At 39.3% G+C, this 19,189-nt stretch overlaps 1 protein-coding gene across 2 annotated transcripts in view; it reads right to left on the bottom strand.

Moving 5' to 3' along the window:
• Positions 1–18,423, bottom strand: part of LOC106081283 (myotubularin-related protein DDB_G0290005) — a 96,162-nt gene extending 77,739 nt beyond the window's left edge. Inside the window, exons 1-2 of one of the 2 annotated variants that reach the window (XM_059365239.1) lie at positions 17,588–18,423; positions 1,724–3,083 (exon numbers count right to left, since the gene is read on the bottom strand). In XM_059365239.1, the coding sequence (XP_059221222.1) occupies positions 1,724–2,809 (1,086 nt within the window). In that variant the 5' untranslated portion in view covers positions 2,810–3,083; positions 17,588–18,423. Of the gene's footprint in view, positions 1–1,723; positions 3,084–17,509 lie in introns of both variants that reach the window. The other variant, XM_059365238.1, reaches the window with a different exon arrangement.
• Between the last annotated feature and the right edge of the window lie 766 nt (positions 18,424–19,189).

Genomic DNA, 19,189 nt, shown 5'->3' on the forward strand with positions numbered 1-19,189 from the left:
AATGACAGCTATATCCAAATATGAAAAGATCGGGACCATATTGAACGTGGATGTCGAAGAGCCTAACACATCTTACTGTGCCAAATTTTGGTGAAATCGGGTAATAAATGTGCCTTTTAAGGGCCCAAGACCATAAACGAGAGATCGGTCTACAGCTATAACCATATATAGCCTGATCGGAACCATATACGGTACGGATATCGAAAAGCCTTATATAGGTCACTGAGGCAAATTTCAGCGAACTCGGATAATAAATGCGCTTGTTATGGACCCAAGATTTTAAATCGAGAGATAAGTCTATATGGCAGCTATACCCATATAAAGCCTGATTTTGAGCATACTCGGTACGAATGCCGAGTAGCCTAACGCAACACTTTGTGCCATATTTCATAAATGCGGATTTAAAGAGCTCAAAACCTTAAATCGGCAGACAGAACTTAACCCTCCTACGGAAAAAAGTGTCTGTGCACACATTCAGATAACTATTTCCATTTTTTAAGGCTGTAGAGTGATTTCAACAAACAGACGGGCGGATATGGATAGATAGTCTTAGAGTATTACGACGATCAAGAAAATATATACTCTATAGGGTCGGATATGGACTTTATAGGGTCGAAATGGATATTTCGATGTATTACAAACGGAACGACCGTAGAGCAGAAGTTAACATGTCCGCCTATGACGCTGAACGCCTGGGTTCGAATCCTGGCGAGGCCATCAGAAAAAAAAAAATACAGCGGTGGTTTGCTGCATTTGTGAGATACTACGCCACGTAAAACTTCTCTCCAAAGAGATGTCGCACTGTGGCACGCCATTCGGACTTGGCTATAAAAAGGAGACCCCTTATCATTGAGCTTAAACTTGAATCGGACTGCACTCATTGATAGGTGAGAAGTTTGCCCCTGTTCCTAAGTGGAATGTTCACGGGCAAAATTTGCAATTTTACAAACGGAACAACAAAATGAGTATACCCCCTGGTTTCGGTGGTAGGTATAAAAATTGTCATTTTGTCCACCGCGGATTGAAGGATATATGAATATTAAGGTAGTTCAATTTGTTTGGACCCAAACAAGCCCACCAAGCAGTTATCGAAATCGAAATCTATGACAAAAACTAAAAAAGTTCGCTCATGAAACCCTAGTTCTGAAATCAAAATTAAGTTTCCGATTTTTAACGAAAAAGTTGTTCCATAACTAATTTATCTAAAATGATTCTCCTAAATTTTGTAAAAATCGGTTCCGATTTGGATATAGCTCCCATACAAAGATGCCAATCGACAAACGGACTTTTTAGTTAAGAACCGGAAGTTCCATTTTGATTTAAGATCAATAGTTTCTCTTGCTAATTTTCTTAAATTCGTCGTAGATTGTGATTTTTATGATCTAAATATCCATTTGTTGATTTAAAAATAACCCCTCTAATTTACATTCCTTTTTTCCATTCTAATTGTAACCTCGAATTATGCATTAACCACGATACGAAGAATATATCTGATATTTTTAGATTACCTAGTCAGGTCCATCTGTAAGTCTGTTCATCTGTCTGGGGGTCCGTTCGTGTATCTGTAGACAAAGTTTCCGACTAATTTTTGTTTGATCGGAAACCACTCCTTGTGATTTTGCAAAATTTTTTGTACATTATCATTTGCCTAACCCTGTACTTAAATATCTAAGTATCTTGTATGTGAAGCAAAAAGAAAAATTCATAAGGTTAAGGTACTTACATCAAGTTTGGAACGAGTTATTCGGGCATAGGAACGATCACTTAAATTGTTATCAGTGTCATCTATGAAGCCGTCAATATCATCATCCAAGCCATCCTCGTCATCGTCATCATCATCATCGGCAGCATCCTCCTCATAGTCCTCATAGTAATCATCGTCGGCTTTCGGAGGCAATTGCAAATCATAGTCATCATCATACTGCGAGCGTTTCGAGGACCGCCAATATTTGTGATGTCGTGAGGCAGCAGGCTGATGATGACGTTGCTGATGCTGTTGTTGGTGTTTTTGTTGCTGCTGATTGTCACGCTCCATGGCAGCAGCCTGACTGCTGCTAAATTTAGAATATTCCGCAGGACTTGTGGCCTTAGTTGCCTTGGACTCGGCATAGTGTGGTGGTCTTTGATGGCCGCCACCACCACCACCACCACCACCATCATCGTTGGAATCGTTGTGGTACTTTTGTGTTGTCGCCGCTAAGAAATATGACGGCAATGGTGCCAAAGGTGTTGGTACTAATCGGGTACTTTCCGATGGCGGCTCTCGTTCTGGATGATGGGTGTGGTGTTGGCCCACAATGAAATTTGAAAAGGATGACGTGGAGCCAGAAGGAGCAGACGGCAATGTTGGCGCGGCTAGACTCGCTGCTGAGGTTAAAATTAAATGTTGACCATTCGTCTGATGAGGATGGTGATGATGATGATGATTGCGGGACAAATGTGCCTTGTTGTGTTGGTGATGAGGATGTTGGTTTTGTTGCTGCCTGGACATTGTTGTTGAGCCGCTAGAGCTCATGTAGGATAAAGGCAGCAGCAGATCTTCATTCTGCTGCTTGCTTGTCAGCTCGTTATCGTCAATCAGTTGCGCTAAGGAATTGTGAGTGGCCGACTCCTCCATGGGCCGGGGTGTGGCTCGCTGATAATCACTGTATTCCAGCATACCATCATCCTTCGAAAGATTGCTCCGATTTTGATGATTAGGGTGGTGGTGCTGCTGGTGATGATTGTGGTGTAGAGTGTGGGCATTAATGCCAGATCCCAGCAGCAACAGAATTACCACCGGGATTAAATTCGTGTGAAAGTTATGCATGTTTCTAAGGCAGGGCTAGTCTTTTGTTTCGCTGATAGTGGTGGTTGGGGTGGAGAAAAAGAAACCCCAAATGGATTGCAAAATCTTTAGTTTTTTTTTTATTTCTACTTATTATTTGCCGAGTTTGGAAGTCTTTGTTCTGGGCGTTTTTTTATTAATAATATTTTCACTTTTTTCACACCTTCACTGCGGTTTTTCCTTCTTTTCATTCTCACTTCGTTGTGTTGGCTAATTGTGGTTAATCAGTGAAATCGGTGAAATCTTCTTCTGTATGCTAAAAATATATAAAAATTTTGTATTTGGAAATTCTTAGAAATTCTGCACATGTCTTACAGATTATTGTTCTGGTTTTTTCTCTCCTCGTATTTTCTCTCAATTGGAAATGATTACTTTTTTTTAATATTTATTTGGGCAAACAGTTGAAAAGTGATGGTGCTGATGTTTTTATGGCCATTTGCAGAGGCGTTTGCCCAAGGGGGAGTATAAGCGAAATGCTGAAGTGGGTCAATCAATCACGGGATAAGTAATTTGGCACGTTTTAATATTTTTTTGGAGAAGTTGTTTATATTAAAATGGGGAAAAAAGCTTTTACACAGAAATAAACTTAGCAACATGCTTCAGGAAGCGTTTGTTAAGAAACTCAACAAGTTGTAGGTTTTTCATCTTCAATTGCAGAATGATGGCAATGCAAGAAATAAATCAAAAGATCTATTGTTTGTTGTAAAAATTATTTTTGCTTTTAAAGAAAATCAACGTTGGTTTATGTGGTAGCGATAATGGTGTTGGTACATATGGTGGGAAATATTAACAGCATGGCAGCAAGATTTGAGCGAAATCTGGTGCAGAGATGTCTTGTTTTCGTCCAAAAATTTAAAATTCAGTTGCTATCAAAACAAAATCAATTTTTCGGCGGGGTGTTTTTCTATGGTACACGGGCTAAAAAGAAAGCTCGGCAGTTTTAAGTAAATTTACCGGCCACCGTGGCGCTGAACACCTGGTTTCGAATCCTGGCGAGTACATTATGAAAAATTTTAGCGGTGGTTATCCCTTGCTAATGCTGGCGACATTTGGGAGGTACTGCACCATTTGGTATGGCAGCCATGTTCAAAATGCTCTCCAAAGAGGTGTCGCACTGCGGCACGCCGTTGGGATTCGGCTATAAAAAGGACGCCCCTTATCATTGAGCTTAAACTTGAATTGGCCAGCATTCATTGATATGTGAGAAGACCCTGCGACCGGTCATCTTTGCTCTCATATGGAGCTTGACAAGGATCGCCGCCTTCACATGCAACTGTGGTTACAACAACAACAACAGGGTATATAGAGATATCTCCATTGATAAGCATATGGATTGCTCTCTGATTCGATTTGACTAGATCCGTCTGTTGATGAAAGGATCAAATCATCAAATCCTTTCATTTGCATCTCATTCTTAATACAACTCTGTAATCATTCTCATTTTGTATCAATTGTACCTTTTGTTCATAGTTGGTTGCTTCGTATTACTTGTTCGTTCAACATCTCTTTTATTCATCTTAAACGTTTGTCAAAATAAAATCATTGTTTGCCAAAATAAAATCATTGTTTAGCATTCTAGTGATCTATCGGACAACAAGTGATTTATCTGATCTATCGTATTCCCCATCACCGTCTATATGTCTGTCTATCTGTCCATATCTGGAGAAACTACAGAGGCCAATTTTCATCAGAACATATAGAAATGCCATGCCGATTTTTGTTTGCCTAAAGACGAAATGTCTTGAAATGGGAAGAAATCGGTTCAGATTTGAATATAGATCGGAAGATTATATGCCCGATTTGGACTAGTATTGCAAAAATGTGATCATTTGTTTTCCAATACTTGTGAAAATTTGGTTTAAAGGATAATCTGGCGATTCTTCAGATTACCGGGAAATTTCATAGAAATCAATTCAGGTTTAGACATCTCTCATATTTACGTATCATTCGATTTATGTCCGACTTGGACTAGTATTGTAATAATGTGGTCATTTGTTTTCCAATACTTACGAAATTTGGCTAAAAGGATAATATGGCGACTCTTGAGATTTTCAGTTCCAGAGCCTTTGGAAACGTATTTATTGACCGATATTCTCAAAATTTTCCATAGCGCTTTTACTTTATCTTTTACTACTATCACAAGAGTATGTGCGGATTTTCGTCGAAATCGGCTCAGATTTAGATATAGCTTCCATACACATGTTTCAACGATTGGGATTAAAATTGCAAAAATGCGGTCATTTGTCTACCGTTCTTAACGAAATTTCTCATGAAGGATTATTGATGCATTTCAGGTAATCGGTTCACATTTCGAAATAGCTTCAGTACTTATGTTTCAGATGATTTTTAATTTTAATGCCTTCGCAAGCTTATTATTCTACCGATCTTCTCAAAACTTTGCACATGTCTTCTTCTATGACTTCCACTACGCGTAGTTTAGGTTTGTAAGAAATTATTCGAAATCTGCTCAGATTTAGCTGTAGCTCACATATATGTATATGTTCGCCCGATTAAGTTTAGGTGTATGAAGAAGTTGAGCATTACAATCCGACACATGGCACTATGGATTTACACCTAAGCCAGCAATACCGAAAAGTAAGCTCGAAGAAATCTATATTAGGAATAGCATGCTGCTCACAAACTCCCTAATGGTTATTTACTCCATGTCCCTAAGTTGGTAAAAGTTTGGTATCCACATTTAAGTCCCGAAAAGCCGGGCACTGATGTAGGAAATGTTTCAAAGTCTTATCAACTTCCCCACAAGTCGTACACCCACTGTCACTTGTCGCACCTATTTTGAACGAGTGTGCGTAATGTACCGAAAGCTATACGGACCTCCTTCTTACTTCTTACGATCTGGATTCCTCCATAGGATTTTCGTCGTCCATCTGGCCGTTTCACTGTTATATAATGTAACATGCGTATTCGTTGGCCTGATAGGCTTTACATTCATCAAGTTTATCGGCGACAGTTCTCTGAACATAACAGTCAAGTCGTCTACCTCATTCGCCCTTATTCTGCTATGACCCTGTAACGATGTGGATCGTGCAATTCTCAAAGAAGATGGTAATCTCCTTCTATTAATCCTTGACAGTGCTGGTTGGTATAGCCCCCCTAATAGCCGACTTACTACGTGTAAAGGTATTCAGAATCGACGTCCTCGCGTTAATGTCGTACCAGCTCAAGCAGGATCTGCAGGATCGTATAACGGTCAGAAGGCCGAATACAAAACTCAGTATTCTCATTAAATAAGCCCAGACCTGCTCTGTATCCAGAGCCACATCACTGCAAGACTGTGCCGCTGGCAGCAGTGTCTCGGAATTGACCTCAAATGTCGTCACAGGTATCCAATCATTACCTAATCCATATTTGTCTATTATCTCCTATTGAGGAAAACATCAGAAAAATGTTTAGCACAAATGCTGGCCACATACATATGTAATGTTCTCTACTAAGTGGTGTTGATCTGCGGCGCGTAGTTCAAACTCGGCAATAAAACGGAGGTCCTTTATAATAAAACTTAACGAAAAGCAGTCCTATGAAAGAAGTATCCACGCTCTTCTTTAATGGAATGTTCATGGGCCGAGAAAAACCACCAATCCAAGAAGGCAAGCCTGGGCTCCAGACTCTTACACGAACATGAGAACAACTTAATCGTCTCATCCTCATCGTCGTTGGATCAATCATAGAGTGCCCTTTACTCCAAGGAAGCATTTTCCGGTCAAAGCGAGCCAAGGGGTGTATAAGCTATCCGGCAGCCCCATCTTACCATCGCCATTGCACTGGCCATCCCTTTTATTACATAGACTCAGTGCACGGAAAAATCGCCAAATTTTTTTCAATTGAAAAATTATTTGGATTAATCGTTTTTTAATTGAATATAAATTTTTTTCCATTACAGTTGTAATTGAAATTTTAATCATTTTCAATTAAAAAATTAATTGGTTAAACTAATTGTTAAATTGAATCTGAAAATTTTTTCAATCGCAATCGTTAAAAAAAATTAATTGATTCAATCATTTTTATAATCGAATCTTAACAAATTTTCAAATATGATGCTTAAATAAATTCAATTAAAGGCTATTTTTTCCCCTACAATTTAAAGGGAAGGAGATTTCAAACACCCATTCGTCTCACATTTCGACAAATCTATAGCAATACCATGGTAGCCGGTTTTACGAGCCGGATTAACCCGATGAAGTCGTTCATCGGCCGAGGGCTGTCGCCTGCCACACTGCTACGTCAACAACAACAACTCAATAGGGCACCACTGTCCGACAACCAAAATTATTTTGAGAACCCCCGCAGGCGAGTTTTTTTATATGAGTGCCCACGGACCTTTGCCCAAACAACGCACCCATAGGTCAGGTTCCAGGAGGACCCTCTGTGTACTTAAAATGGAAATTCATAGGAATTTTCAAAAAATTTCAATTATTTTTTAATTGAATCAATTAAAATATTAATTGATAATTTCTACAATTTCAATCATATCTTTAATTGGATCAAATAAAAAATTAATTGAAAATTTTAAAAATTTCAAATATTTTTTAATTGAATATGCTTTTTTTTTATTGAAAAAATGTTCAATCGATATTACCATTTTCGTGATTAAAGCCGTTTAAGTTAAAAAATTAATTTGGATCAATTAATTTCGTGATTGAAAACGATTTCTTTTCTGTGTAGCTCAATGAATGGCACGTATGTGATGTTGGAAACCTGTTGGCGGCAAATTTGCCTGCCTTCTCATTTCCCACAAGATCGCATAATCCAAGCCTGCGTAAACACCCCAGCACATACTCCACTACAAACTTTGGTCCCACCGTCTTCAAGGTTCTAAGCGCACTTCTGTGCTTATAAATCCTAAGTCTTGAGCACAAAAGGTCACTGTTCAATATTTCTATCATGAATAGAACTCCACAAAAATTACCTTACCCTAATCGTATAATTTACGTAAAAAATATATACCGCGAAGTAAATCTCAAATCCCGCTCCCAATTCCATGCTGAAGCCATCCGCGAAGATCAAGGTGTATATGACTTCCGCCATAAACCAACCAAGTAGACATGTGTCCAACATGAATAAATAGATTGTCTAACATTATAATTAGGACATTTGGTCACACACACGCACATGAATAATTCTCGCAATTCTTCTTTTCAATAAGAGATAAAAACAATTTGCAAGGACGGACTGTATCGACTAGAGGTGTGCACGAATGAGTCACGTAATTTGTGATCAAAATCCAATCACATGATCATGCGTGACCCTGATTGAATTAAAATTCTTCATGCGTGAGTGAATGAAATCCCGCGCACGACACTAATCACGACTCAGGAGACACTCACGACTCACTAGATGCTCACGAGGAGTGCACAATTAACGAGACACTCACGAGAAGGTCACGATTTAGGAGAAAATTACGATTAACAGTTAAGAAAATAACAAAAAAAATTTAGATTATAATTTTTACAACCCCCTAAAAATTGATCCACCCTACTATTCACCGATCATGATCAAATACAACTTAATTATAAGGATATAAAATTGAATTTCTTATGACATATTCCATTGAGATTGACTCCAAATTGGGTTCCTCTATATAATAATATAGTCTGAGACAATCGAAATCAAAATGGATTTATAGCAAAGTCAGCTCCCTTGGCCCTTGGGCCAAAAATATGATTTATATGAATTAGAACCTTTAGAACCATTAGAACCACACAATGCAAAGCACAAATACCTTGATTACAAAAAATAAATTCAGAGAATGATGCTCAGGCGGAAATCTCTAAATTGAATCAGAAAGTGATTCTGATTGGAACGCTCATGGTAAATGCAAAATTATACACAAATATTCTATTGGGTGAAGTGAACCGGTTGCTTAGTTAGTAGTGAGAGCGGCATAACAAAACAGGGGATTCCCGCCACAGGCTTCAATCTTGCGCCGCAAAATTAAACTGTGGTATCACAATCAAGTAGCTCTATTACCCTAACCTAACTACCTAAGGAACATAACCGTAACAACTATGACGGACTTTTACATCGACTAGAAGTATATTTCAATTTCATTGATTAAAATTGTTATACATTATTCAGTATTTTGCTTTACCTGCTCATTAAGATCTTTTTTGTTCCCGACCTTACAATGTTACATTTCCTCTCCTCAAGGTGGGTATTAATGTCAACGCCACTGTTGCAACAACTTCCACTACTGGTTAAAATTCTTGTCCATTGAGTGTTAATACTGTCAATTAGACGCTGAATTTATGTTTGAGTGTCGTTTTTTGCCTTAATCGCTTTTTTAAATGCGTCCATTTATTAATTACATGGTCGGTGTAATGACGTCGTATCTTGTCCCGACGACAGATACTTTCAGCAACTCCATAACATGAGACATTAGATTAAGTGTAATATGAAAACAGTGGTGTGAAATTTGAAAAATTTTTAATTATTACAAAAATGGTGTTAAGAGAATGGCAAGAAATTAACTCGATCACTGTAGGATGTAGGAAAGTGAGATAATTTACCCATATTAACCACTACATCGAATTTTTAAGCCTACTGAATGCTCTTCTGGATCCATCAATCTTATTCAATATAATTACAATCCCCGTAATCAGTAGGTCCACAGATATTGGACACTATGTAAAGGAGCGTGGGCCCGAAATGGCGACTTAATTCTAGAATAGTCCAATGGCAATACAGAAGCGTAATTAGACCAATACTAACTTAGGCCTCAGTAGTTTAGTGGAAGGCGACGAGAAAGTGCAACGAAAGACTATCATAACAGTTTCAGCGAATATGTCTTACCATAGATGGGACGATGAGTACAACGACTAGTAGGTCACTGGAGACAGTTGTAGATGTCCGATCCATAGATCTAATGATTAGGTATGAGGCATCCACTGCGGCTATGCAGTGGCTGCCTCAGGGCATACCATCGGGAGAAACCCAGGCGACGATAGAAGACCTGGATGGATTGAAATTGGCTTCTGATCGGATATCTGAAACAACATTTGAGATCGAGTGTAAGGATCTGCTGTCAGCGGATCCTTGACGGAACTTTGATATTGCCATCTGGAAGTACATGCTATACGACAAAGCTACTGGACGTAACAGATCTTGACTTTTTTATTAAAGACCCATAAACCGAGTTCGGTTTCCGGCTGCCTTACCATAACACTGGAGAAGATACGATCATAATGCAAGGACGTCGAGTACCGTCGATCTAATGATTAGGTGCTTAGCCGCAGTGGCTGACAAAGGTCATCGGAGGAAACCCAGGCGTGGATAGAAGACCTGGATGGACTAAAATTGGTTTCTGAGCGGATATTCGAGGCATCGTTTGAGATCAAATGTAAGGATCTGCTGCCAGCGATGCGGGCTTGAATTGACGGATCTTTGATATTGCCATCTGGAAGCCATGCTATACGAAAAAGCTACTGGGCGGAACAGATCTGGACGTGTGTATTAAAGACCCAGAAACTGAGTTCTGTTTCCGCCTGCCTTACCATAATACGGTCCTGGAGAAGATACGATCAAAACGCAGTGGCAAACTCAGGTCATACCATCGGGAAAACCTAGGCTACGATAGAAGACCTGGATGGACTGAAATTGGTTTCTGAGCGGATATCCGAGACATCGTTTGAGATCGAGTATAAGGATCTGCTGCCAACTGCACGGGCTTGAATTGACGGATCTTTGATACTGCTGTCTGGAAGCCATGCTATACGACAAAGCTACTGGGCGGAACAGATCTGGACATTTTTATTAAAGCTCCAGAAACTGAGTTCTGTTTCCGGCTGCCGTACCATAACACGGTCCTGGAGAAGATACGATCATTATGCAAGGACGTCGAGCATCGTCGATCTAATGATTAGGTGCTTAGCCGCAGTGGCAGACTCAGGTCATACCATCGGGGAAAATCTAGGCTACGATAGAAGACCTGGATGGACTGAAATTGGATTCTGGGCGGATATCCGAGACATCGTTTGAGATCGAGTGTAAGGACCTTTGATATTTCTATCGGGAAGTAGCCCAGTAACTTTGTCGTGGCATGGCAAAGCTACTGGGCGGAACAGGTCTAGACGTTTTTATTAAAGACCCTGATACTGAGTTCTGTTTCCGGCTGCCTTACCATAACACGGTCCTGCAGAAGATACGATCATAATGCAAGGACGTCGAGCATCGGCCATTAAAGCTATAACAATCAGGGTAGTCTTTAGAGTTTAAAAAGGAGATTAACCCTTTTTTTGAGGATGGTACGATCTGCATTGTTTGGGTGCCAGGAGTAAGTAGCGGAGTAAGTGGGAATTAGGCAGACGATTTGGCTGTAAGGGTGGATGGAAATCTTTCAAGGCGACGCAGTCCGATTTAAGGACATTGGCGACGTGCGTTCCATATCACTACGAGGCTATAAATGAAGGGATGTAGAAAGCACTATGGCTTTAGGTATTATAAATGGACACATAGGGCAACGATCGCAATCATGCAGAATAGATGCGGCAAGTGAAAACGCGAGTAGGGCATGTGGATAAAATGTCCGGATTTCACGGCTTACAGACACCAACACTCAGGTGCAGAAAACGATAGAATTTGCAATTTTGTCATCAGGCTCAATTACATAAAAACAAGTAAAAGCGTGCTTCGTCCGGCCGAATCATATATACCCTCCACCATGGATCGCATTTGTCGAGTTCTTTCCCGGTATCTCTTTTAAGACTAACAAAGGATAAAAGAAAAGAATTGTGCTAATTGAATTGAATGTTGGAGACCAAAGTTGAAGTCTATGTGTAAAATTTCAGCTCAAGAAGTAAAATAGGTAGATCGGTTTATAAGGGAGCCGTATTAGGCTTAATACCGATTCAGACCATAGTTGACACGTATGTTGGAGGTCGTGGGAGAAGCCGTTGTACAAAATTTCAGCCAAGTAGGATAATAATTACGCCCTCTTGAGGCTCAAGAAGTCAAGACCCAAGATCGGTTTATATGGCAGCTATATCAAAACATGGACCAATATGGCCCATTTACAATCTCAACTGACCTACACTAATAAGAAGTATTTGTGCAAAATTTCAAGCGGAAAGCTTTACTCCTTCGAAAGTTAGCGTGCTTTCGACAGACAGAAGAACGGACGGACGGACATTGTGGGGTCTTAGATGAATATTTCGAGGAGTTACAAACAGAATGACGAAATTAGTATACCCCCATCCTATGGTGGAGGGTATACAAATTGTGTGTGTAGACGTGCAGAAAGTATGCGAGAACGTAGAAAACAACAATGAGAACGTAAAAAAAACTGACATCTAAATATCGTCAAATCTGACCAGATGTTAACAGCTGTTCGTTCGCATGAGACATCCTTTAGTGGTTGAGCCATGGGTGCGGATACCATACCATAGTTGAACCAACATACGGGCAGGATGGAATTGCTAGCCATCGCTAATATTGTTGTATATCCATTATGGTGGTGACATTTTACGTTTTCCCAAAAATTATTTCCTCTTACATGAATGAATGAACTTTTGAAAAAAAAAAAAAATATTAAATTTAATCCATTTAAATATTAAAATTGCGACTTGTACTTTGTACATAAATAAACATGGACAGACGGATAGACAGGCAGACAGACGGACATAGCTAAATGGAATCAAAAAGTGATTCTGAGTCAATCGGTATACTTATCAATGGGTCTATCTCTCTTTCTTCTGGGTGTTACAAACAAATGCTTACTTTACTAAGTTATTGTATAATACCCTGTACCACAGTAGTGGTGTAGGGTATAAAAAGGTTCTGCACTATCCGCTTATATTTATGATTTTGTCTAATCTTAAGTAAAATCTCATGAAAATATGATACAGGAAAACTGAGTGGTATAAAAGTCATCACCCTAATAGGTAGTCAACAAGGAATCTTTGCCTACACTACATTTCTATCCGGGAAGTCAATTTAGGACCTAACTCAAAATGGTGATGACTGCTTGATTTTTTCGAGTCATCACCCTAATGTCCATAATGGAATGGGACGAATTGTAATTAGCACCCTCATCTTACATCTAATCTAACCTGACCAAAGTCGAATGAATATATGGGAGGTATATCTAAATCTGAAACGATTTCGAACAAATACCTATAGTTGAAGTAATAGAATGTCTAAAGTCATTAAGGCGAAATTTAATGAAGAGCGGTAGACAAATGGGCACATAGCAATGCTAGGGCGTCTGAACCAATATTTTCCAATTTTAATAGACTTCGTTTCTAAGCTCTAAAAGCCTTCGTTGGCAAATTTGAGGATGACTAAGATAGAGATGAAAATTAACATGGACAAACTGATAGACAGACAGATACGCTGACAGACAGACGAACAGATACCCATCGTTATACGGACGTGGCTAGGTCTGAGCCGGTCGTCACAATTATCAATGGGTTGAACGCCTTCTTTTGTGTCTTACTGATTCTCCGAGTTATAGCATCCTATACACAGTGGGATATAATATTAAGAGCTTGTTAAGTTCGACTGGGCAGAATTTTATATAAAATAGTCATCCAAATTGCGCCCTTAGAGGACCATTAATTATTATCGGGTTTTTGATGCTTTATCAGGATATGAACCTATTCAGACCATACATAGCATAATATAAGTCGTCGTGCAAAATTTTAGCTAAAAAATGCGCCCTTTAAAATCTCAAAAAATATATTCGGGAGATTAATTTGGACAATGTTTAGTGAGGATACATTAGAACTAATCGTTGATACACATTTCTCGGGAAATTATCCAACGGACAACGTGGCACCAGAAGAGGTTGTCACTGGCATGCATATGTCGGAAGTCATTGGGGAAATTGTGTCTGCGCCGAAAATCTTTTGGCAGATTAGAAGTTTCGACTCCTTTCAGTCGCCAGGCTCTGATGATGTATCACCGGTTGAATTACAAGCTGTGTCTGATAGACTGGTTTCCTGGCTTAGGGAGATATACTCCGCGCTTGTATCAGAATGTCATATATACCTGTGGGATGGAGGTACACGAAGGTCGTTTTCATTCCGAAAGCAGGAAAACCCTACCACACCAAGGCGAGAGGCAAGAGAGGCAAAAAAATTGCCCTATACATCCTCAAGAAACCCATTGGCGGTCTAAACCCCCAAGGGTCATGCAATGGGTATATACTGCTGTTGTCAGACGACCTTTAATGCTATATGGTGTTGTGGTCTGGTGGACGGCGCTACAAAAGTCCACCTATTGCTCAATATTTAACCGGATCTAAAGGATGGCTTGTTTGTGCATCACAGCCGCACTGAGGACAACACTTTCTGATGCACTGAATTTAATTCTATACATCTAATGCGTCTGGACATTGTGGCTAGACAAATTGCTGCAACCACTGCCGCGAGGCTATGGGAGCTTTCTCTTTGGTTATGTGGCGGCTACGGACACTGTGTTATCCTTGATACAATATCCGATATTCCAGGTAGGGTTGATGACACCCTACCTATGCCGCTTTTTGAAAAAAAGTACTGTACCACTATTCCTCATAGAACCGATTAGAACTACGATATTCCTGGTAATAGAAGTTACATAGACTTCTATACGGATGGTTCCAAACTAGATGACCAGGTGGGCTTTGCGGTGTACTCTAAAGATCTAGAACTGGTCGTATCGAAAAGGTTACCCGACTACTGTAGTGTGTATCAAGCGGAGATCCTTGCAAGTGGTGGAATGGCTAAGATATAATGTCATAACGACGATTGGCATAAATATCTTCTCAGACAGCCAGGTAACCATTAAATCCCTGGAGAATGTATTTTTAACACAAAAACCGCCCTTGAATGTCGCAGATCTCTCAACGAGATCTTTTGTACTCAAAATTCACCTTTCTGGGTGCCGGGCCACAGAGATATCCCAGAGAATTGTAAAGCGAACAAGCTTGCGAGACTAGGAACTACCCCACACATTCCATACATACTGGAATCTGTGGGTATGCCTCTAGCGACTTGTAAGCTAAGTCTTCTGGACCAGGTCCGAAGGACAACGAATGATAGATGGTCACAAAGAGGGGGCTATGAGCATTCCAGAACTATGTGGCCTAATCTAGACTTGAAGAGGTCTACCGATTTGCTGTTATTGACAAGAACAGACGTCTCAGTCATTATGTCCCTCATGCCAGTTCACTGTCTAATCGGAAAACATGCTGACAGACTGAAGGTTGCCAGCAACGACTTTTGCAGAAGCTGTAGGGACATCAAGGAAGAAGAGACTATAGAACACCTTCTGTGTGTAGGTCCCGTACTAGCAGTGAGAAAGAGTTCCAACTTATATTCTCTTTTCTTTGAGAACCTGTCTGATTTAGCGGATGTTAACATTCGCAAGTTATTGGGCTTATTAAAGCGATTTGAACGGTGCAACGGTAGGAACTATAAGGCATCTTCCTTCTTCTGTTCCTGTGGTTTCACAATGGACGAAAACGTCTAAGTGAGTCTGATGACAGACTGCCAGTTAAACCTAACCTGTATCTAAATATGGACCAATTGTTGCCCATTTACAATCTCAACTGATCTACATCAATCAAAAGTTCTTTTGCAACATTTCGATCAGCTAGCTTTACTCGTTTGAAAGTTAGCATGCTTTCGACAGACGGATGGATAGACATAGCTAAATCGACTTGAAATGTTAGAACGATCCTAATATATGTACATTATGGGATTTTAGACCAATATTGAAAAGGGTTTCTATGGTGTAGGGTATAATGAAAGATGGTGGACTAGTTGTGGAGTAGGGGAGACTTGAGAACTTAAAACAAGTAAAAGAACGTTAAGTGCGACCGAGCCTAGTCTTGGGAACCCACCTCCATATATTGTACGAAAAATTTACAACAATTAACTTTGTTAAAGGGCACATGTGTTCTTAAAGTACAAAATTTCTGCCAAATTACGCAAAAATTCAAGCTTTTTGAGAACGTAGAAGACTAATAAAGAGATTGGTTGAAAAATGGAGCTATATAAGATTATAGACTCATAGTACTTGGAACGGCTGTTGAAAGACGGAACAGAACACTACTTGCAAAATTTCAGCCAGATCCAATAACAATTGCGCTTTCTAGAGGCTCAAGATCTCAAATCGGTAGATTGGTTAATATGGGAGCTATATCAGTTTTTAAACCCATTTAGATTGAAGTTGTCACTGTAGGTTGAAAAAAGTCCTAAACAGTTTATGTCACAATTTTTGGTCTTTTACAACGAATTAGTTTAGAATTTTTGCTTTCTTTGATTGCTGACTGTCCAGTTTTGTCCCCAAAACATAGTTAAGTATTTTCATTTGACCACTTAGGCCTAAGAAAATTCTTTCCAAACGCCAGCTTAAATTTTTCTATTTTTTTTATATCCTCCACCGTAGGATGGGGGTATACCAATTTTAGTCATTCCGTTTGTAACACATCGAAATATTGATCTGAGACCTAACAAGGTATATATATTCTTGATAGGCTTAGACGATTTAGCCATGTCCGTCCGTCTGTCTGTCGAAAACACGCTAATTTTCGAAGGAGTAATGATAGGTACTTGAAATTTTGCCCAAATACTTCTTATTACTGTAGGTCAGTTGGGATTGTAAATGGATCACATCGGTCCATGTTTTGGTATAGCTGCCATATAAAACGATCTTGGATCTTGCCTTTTTGAGTCACTAGAGGGCGCCATTCTTGCACCAAGTGATATAGCTCCCATACAATCCGATATCGGATCTTGACTTCTTGAGCCTCTAGAGGGAGTAATTCTTATCCGGTCTCCATTGGTCTCCAACAGCCAAACAATGTTTGGCTTTAATCGGTTCATAACTAGGTATTGCTGAAATAGCATAGCAATTCTCATCCATTATCCTTTGTTTGTCTGTAAAGATATATCGACCAAAGAACTTGACAAATTCGATCCATGGTGTAGGGTATAGAAGATTTGGCCCGGACTAACTATGCACGCTTTTACTTGTTTTCTACTCTTTCGGCCAAATGTTGTCTTTTAAAAGATGCTAAATGTAATGTTTTCTTGTGCCTCATTTAAGGTCCCACTGTGCATTCACCATTGAACCATAAACTAAAGACATTGGCCACCACATTTACGTTAGCAAATCTAATACACACCAAGCATGCATTTGAGAGATGTTTGTTGGTTTTCTGTTGTTGTTGTTGCTGTTGTTGTTCAAAGTCAATTCACGCATTTACACATTCCGATATTTACGCATTTTACGAATACTATTCGATGCATCAACAACAACAACAATAACGACTACAGCAGAAACCGCATCAACACTTTATCTGCATCCATATCGTGGCAGTCGCAATGACGACCCAATTAAAATTTTATAAATTTGCATGTTACTCTTGAAATATTTTTTTCACATGTATTTTTTTTGTTTGCTTGCTTGCTTGCTTGTTGTTGCAGGTGGACAAAATAGTTGTATATTATTTTGTTTTTGTAATTATCACAGTTGTTGTAATTTAAAGAAACACCGATTTCATATCTAATGGCAAGGTGAGAGAATTTTTATCGATGCTGTTCAACACCAACACCATGAGGCTGATGTTCGATACCAACGAGGTTGATGTGTGGGGGCAGAGAAAGAGAGCGAGAGTGAGCCAGATGGGGAGAGAGAAAGCATTTCAGTATGTTTGGGGAGTTTTCCATTAGTATCAATTACCTTTGGGAGTGTAATGTAGGGGTGGTAGGGGTGCTATGCTATGAAATCAATGGTTGTTTTAACTAATGTTTAACTAACATAGAGACTTTCTTTTCTTGGATTTATCGATTTTTACACTTCCCCAGGATTATTGAGGTTATATCACTTTGGGTATTTATACGAACACCCACATATGCCATATTTCCACAATTGCTCGGGTTGAACACAATGTTGGGCATGGATCATAAAACCAAGCAATGGTTATGTGTTTTTTCACTTCACTGGTCAGATATTTAAAAAAAAAATTCACCGCACTAAATGGTTGGAGATTTTTATTTGATTTGTTTTTCTCGGAGACAAATTGATGATCACGTTTCCACAATTAGGCGTTTGGCCGCCCATGGATATTCGTTCAATTTAAGGCTTCAGAGCGTACAACAAGCGGCTGCCGACTGCTTGTGGTTTGGTATTTGGAAAATTTAATCTTCAACAGCAGAATCACATAAAGTATTTGCGAATTATTACTAGAAGGTGGGCGATAATTATGGCACTGCACTCAAATTGGCTTTTATGATCCCGGCGCGAAATCTTTGTCTAGTAAAGATGTATACTACATGATAAGCGAAACGAAGAACAACAAACGGCCGACCGATCACACGTCTAGCCACAATGAAAGGTAGCCCACGAACATTTTTTATATGGTACTCCACAAAAAAAAAGAATCTTGTTTCTTATTCTCCCGATTTATATTTTATTGTTGTTGTTGTTTTCTTTTTTAATTTTTAATATTAATAAAATGGAATTATACGGGTTTTTATACAACAAAACGCGAAAGAAAACATTGACTGTTGCTTTGTGGCTAATACCTAGGTACAATAATAATAAATATAAAGAAACGGTATCTGCTTTCGATGTTCGACGACGCGCTATCTCGTTGTGCACTCGTAGACTGTTCTCACGTATCTGAAGGAATAACACACGACTGAACCCGCTGAAAAGCCAAACTGCCGAAGCTGATCATCGCCAAGACACACAAACCAGATAATGATTTGATTCATTATGAACTTCGTTATTAGCTCATCATCATTGACGAAACAGTAAACAGAGAGCCACCAAGAGCTCTTGGCTCCCCATTCAGAGTGAGCCAAAACGCCACCATGAGCAGCCGCTTCTATTTGCTCATTTACTCAGTCACTCATTTCATTCAGGTGGTTTGGGGCCAGTGTTGCCACTGGCGAATCTAACGGTGCAAGAAGTCAATATGCAAATAAATTTGTTTTTTGGATTTTGATAAACCCTCCACCATAGGATGGGTGTTGTACCACGCCAATCCGTTGGTTGTTATGCGAAATATTAATCTAAGACACTAAGTTTTAGGTCGATTGACCTATACCCATCCATCTGTATGTCTGTCTGTTGAAAGCATTTCAACTCTCGAAGGAGTAAAGTTAGGCGATTCAAATTTTGCAAAAATACTTCATATAAGTGTACGTAGGTTGGGATTGTATATGTGCCAAACGGTCCATGTTTGATATAGTGCCCTTATATACCAATTTGAATTGATGAGTTTTTAGAAGATACACTTATCATCCGATATTAATGAAGTCTTGCAATTTTTGTCATTTTCAATTATGAAATTAGTTGATTCAATATTTTTTTTTAATTGAATCTGAACTTTTTTCAATAGCGATCGTGAATTAA

Source organism: Stomoxys calcitrans, chromosome 3, assembly GCF_963082655.1.
Source record: "Stomoxys calcitrans chromosome 3, idStoCalc2.1, whole genome shotgun sequence".
Lineage (NCBI taxonomy): Eukaryota > Metazoa > Arthropoda > Insecta > Diptera > Muscidae > Stomoxys > Stomoxys calcitrans.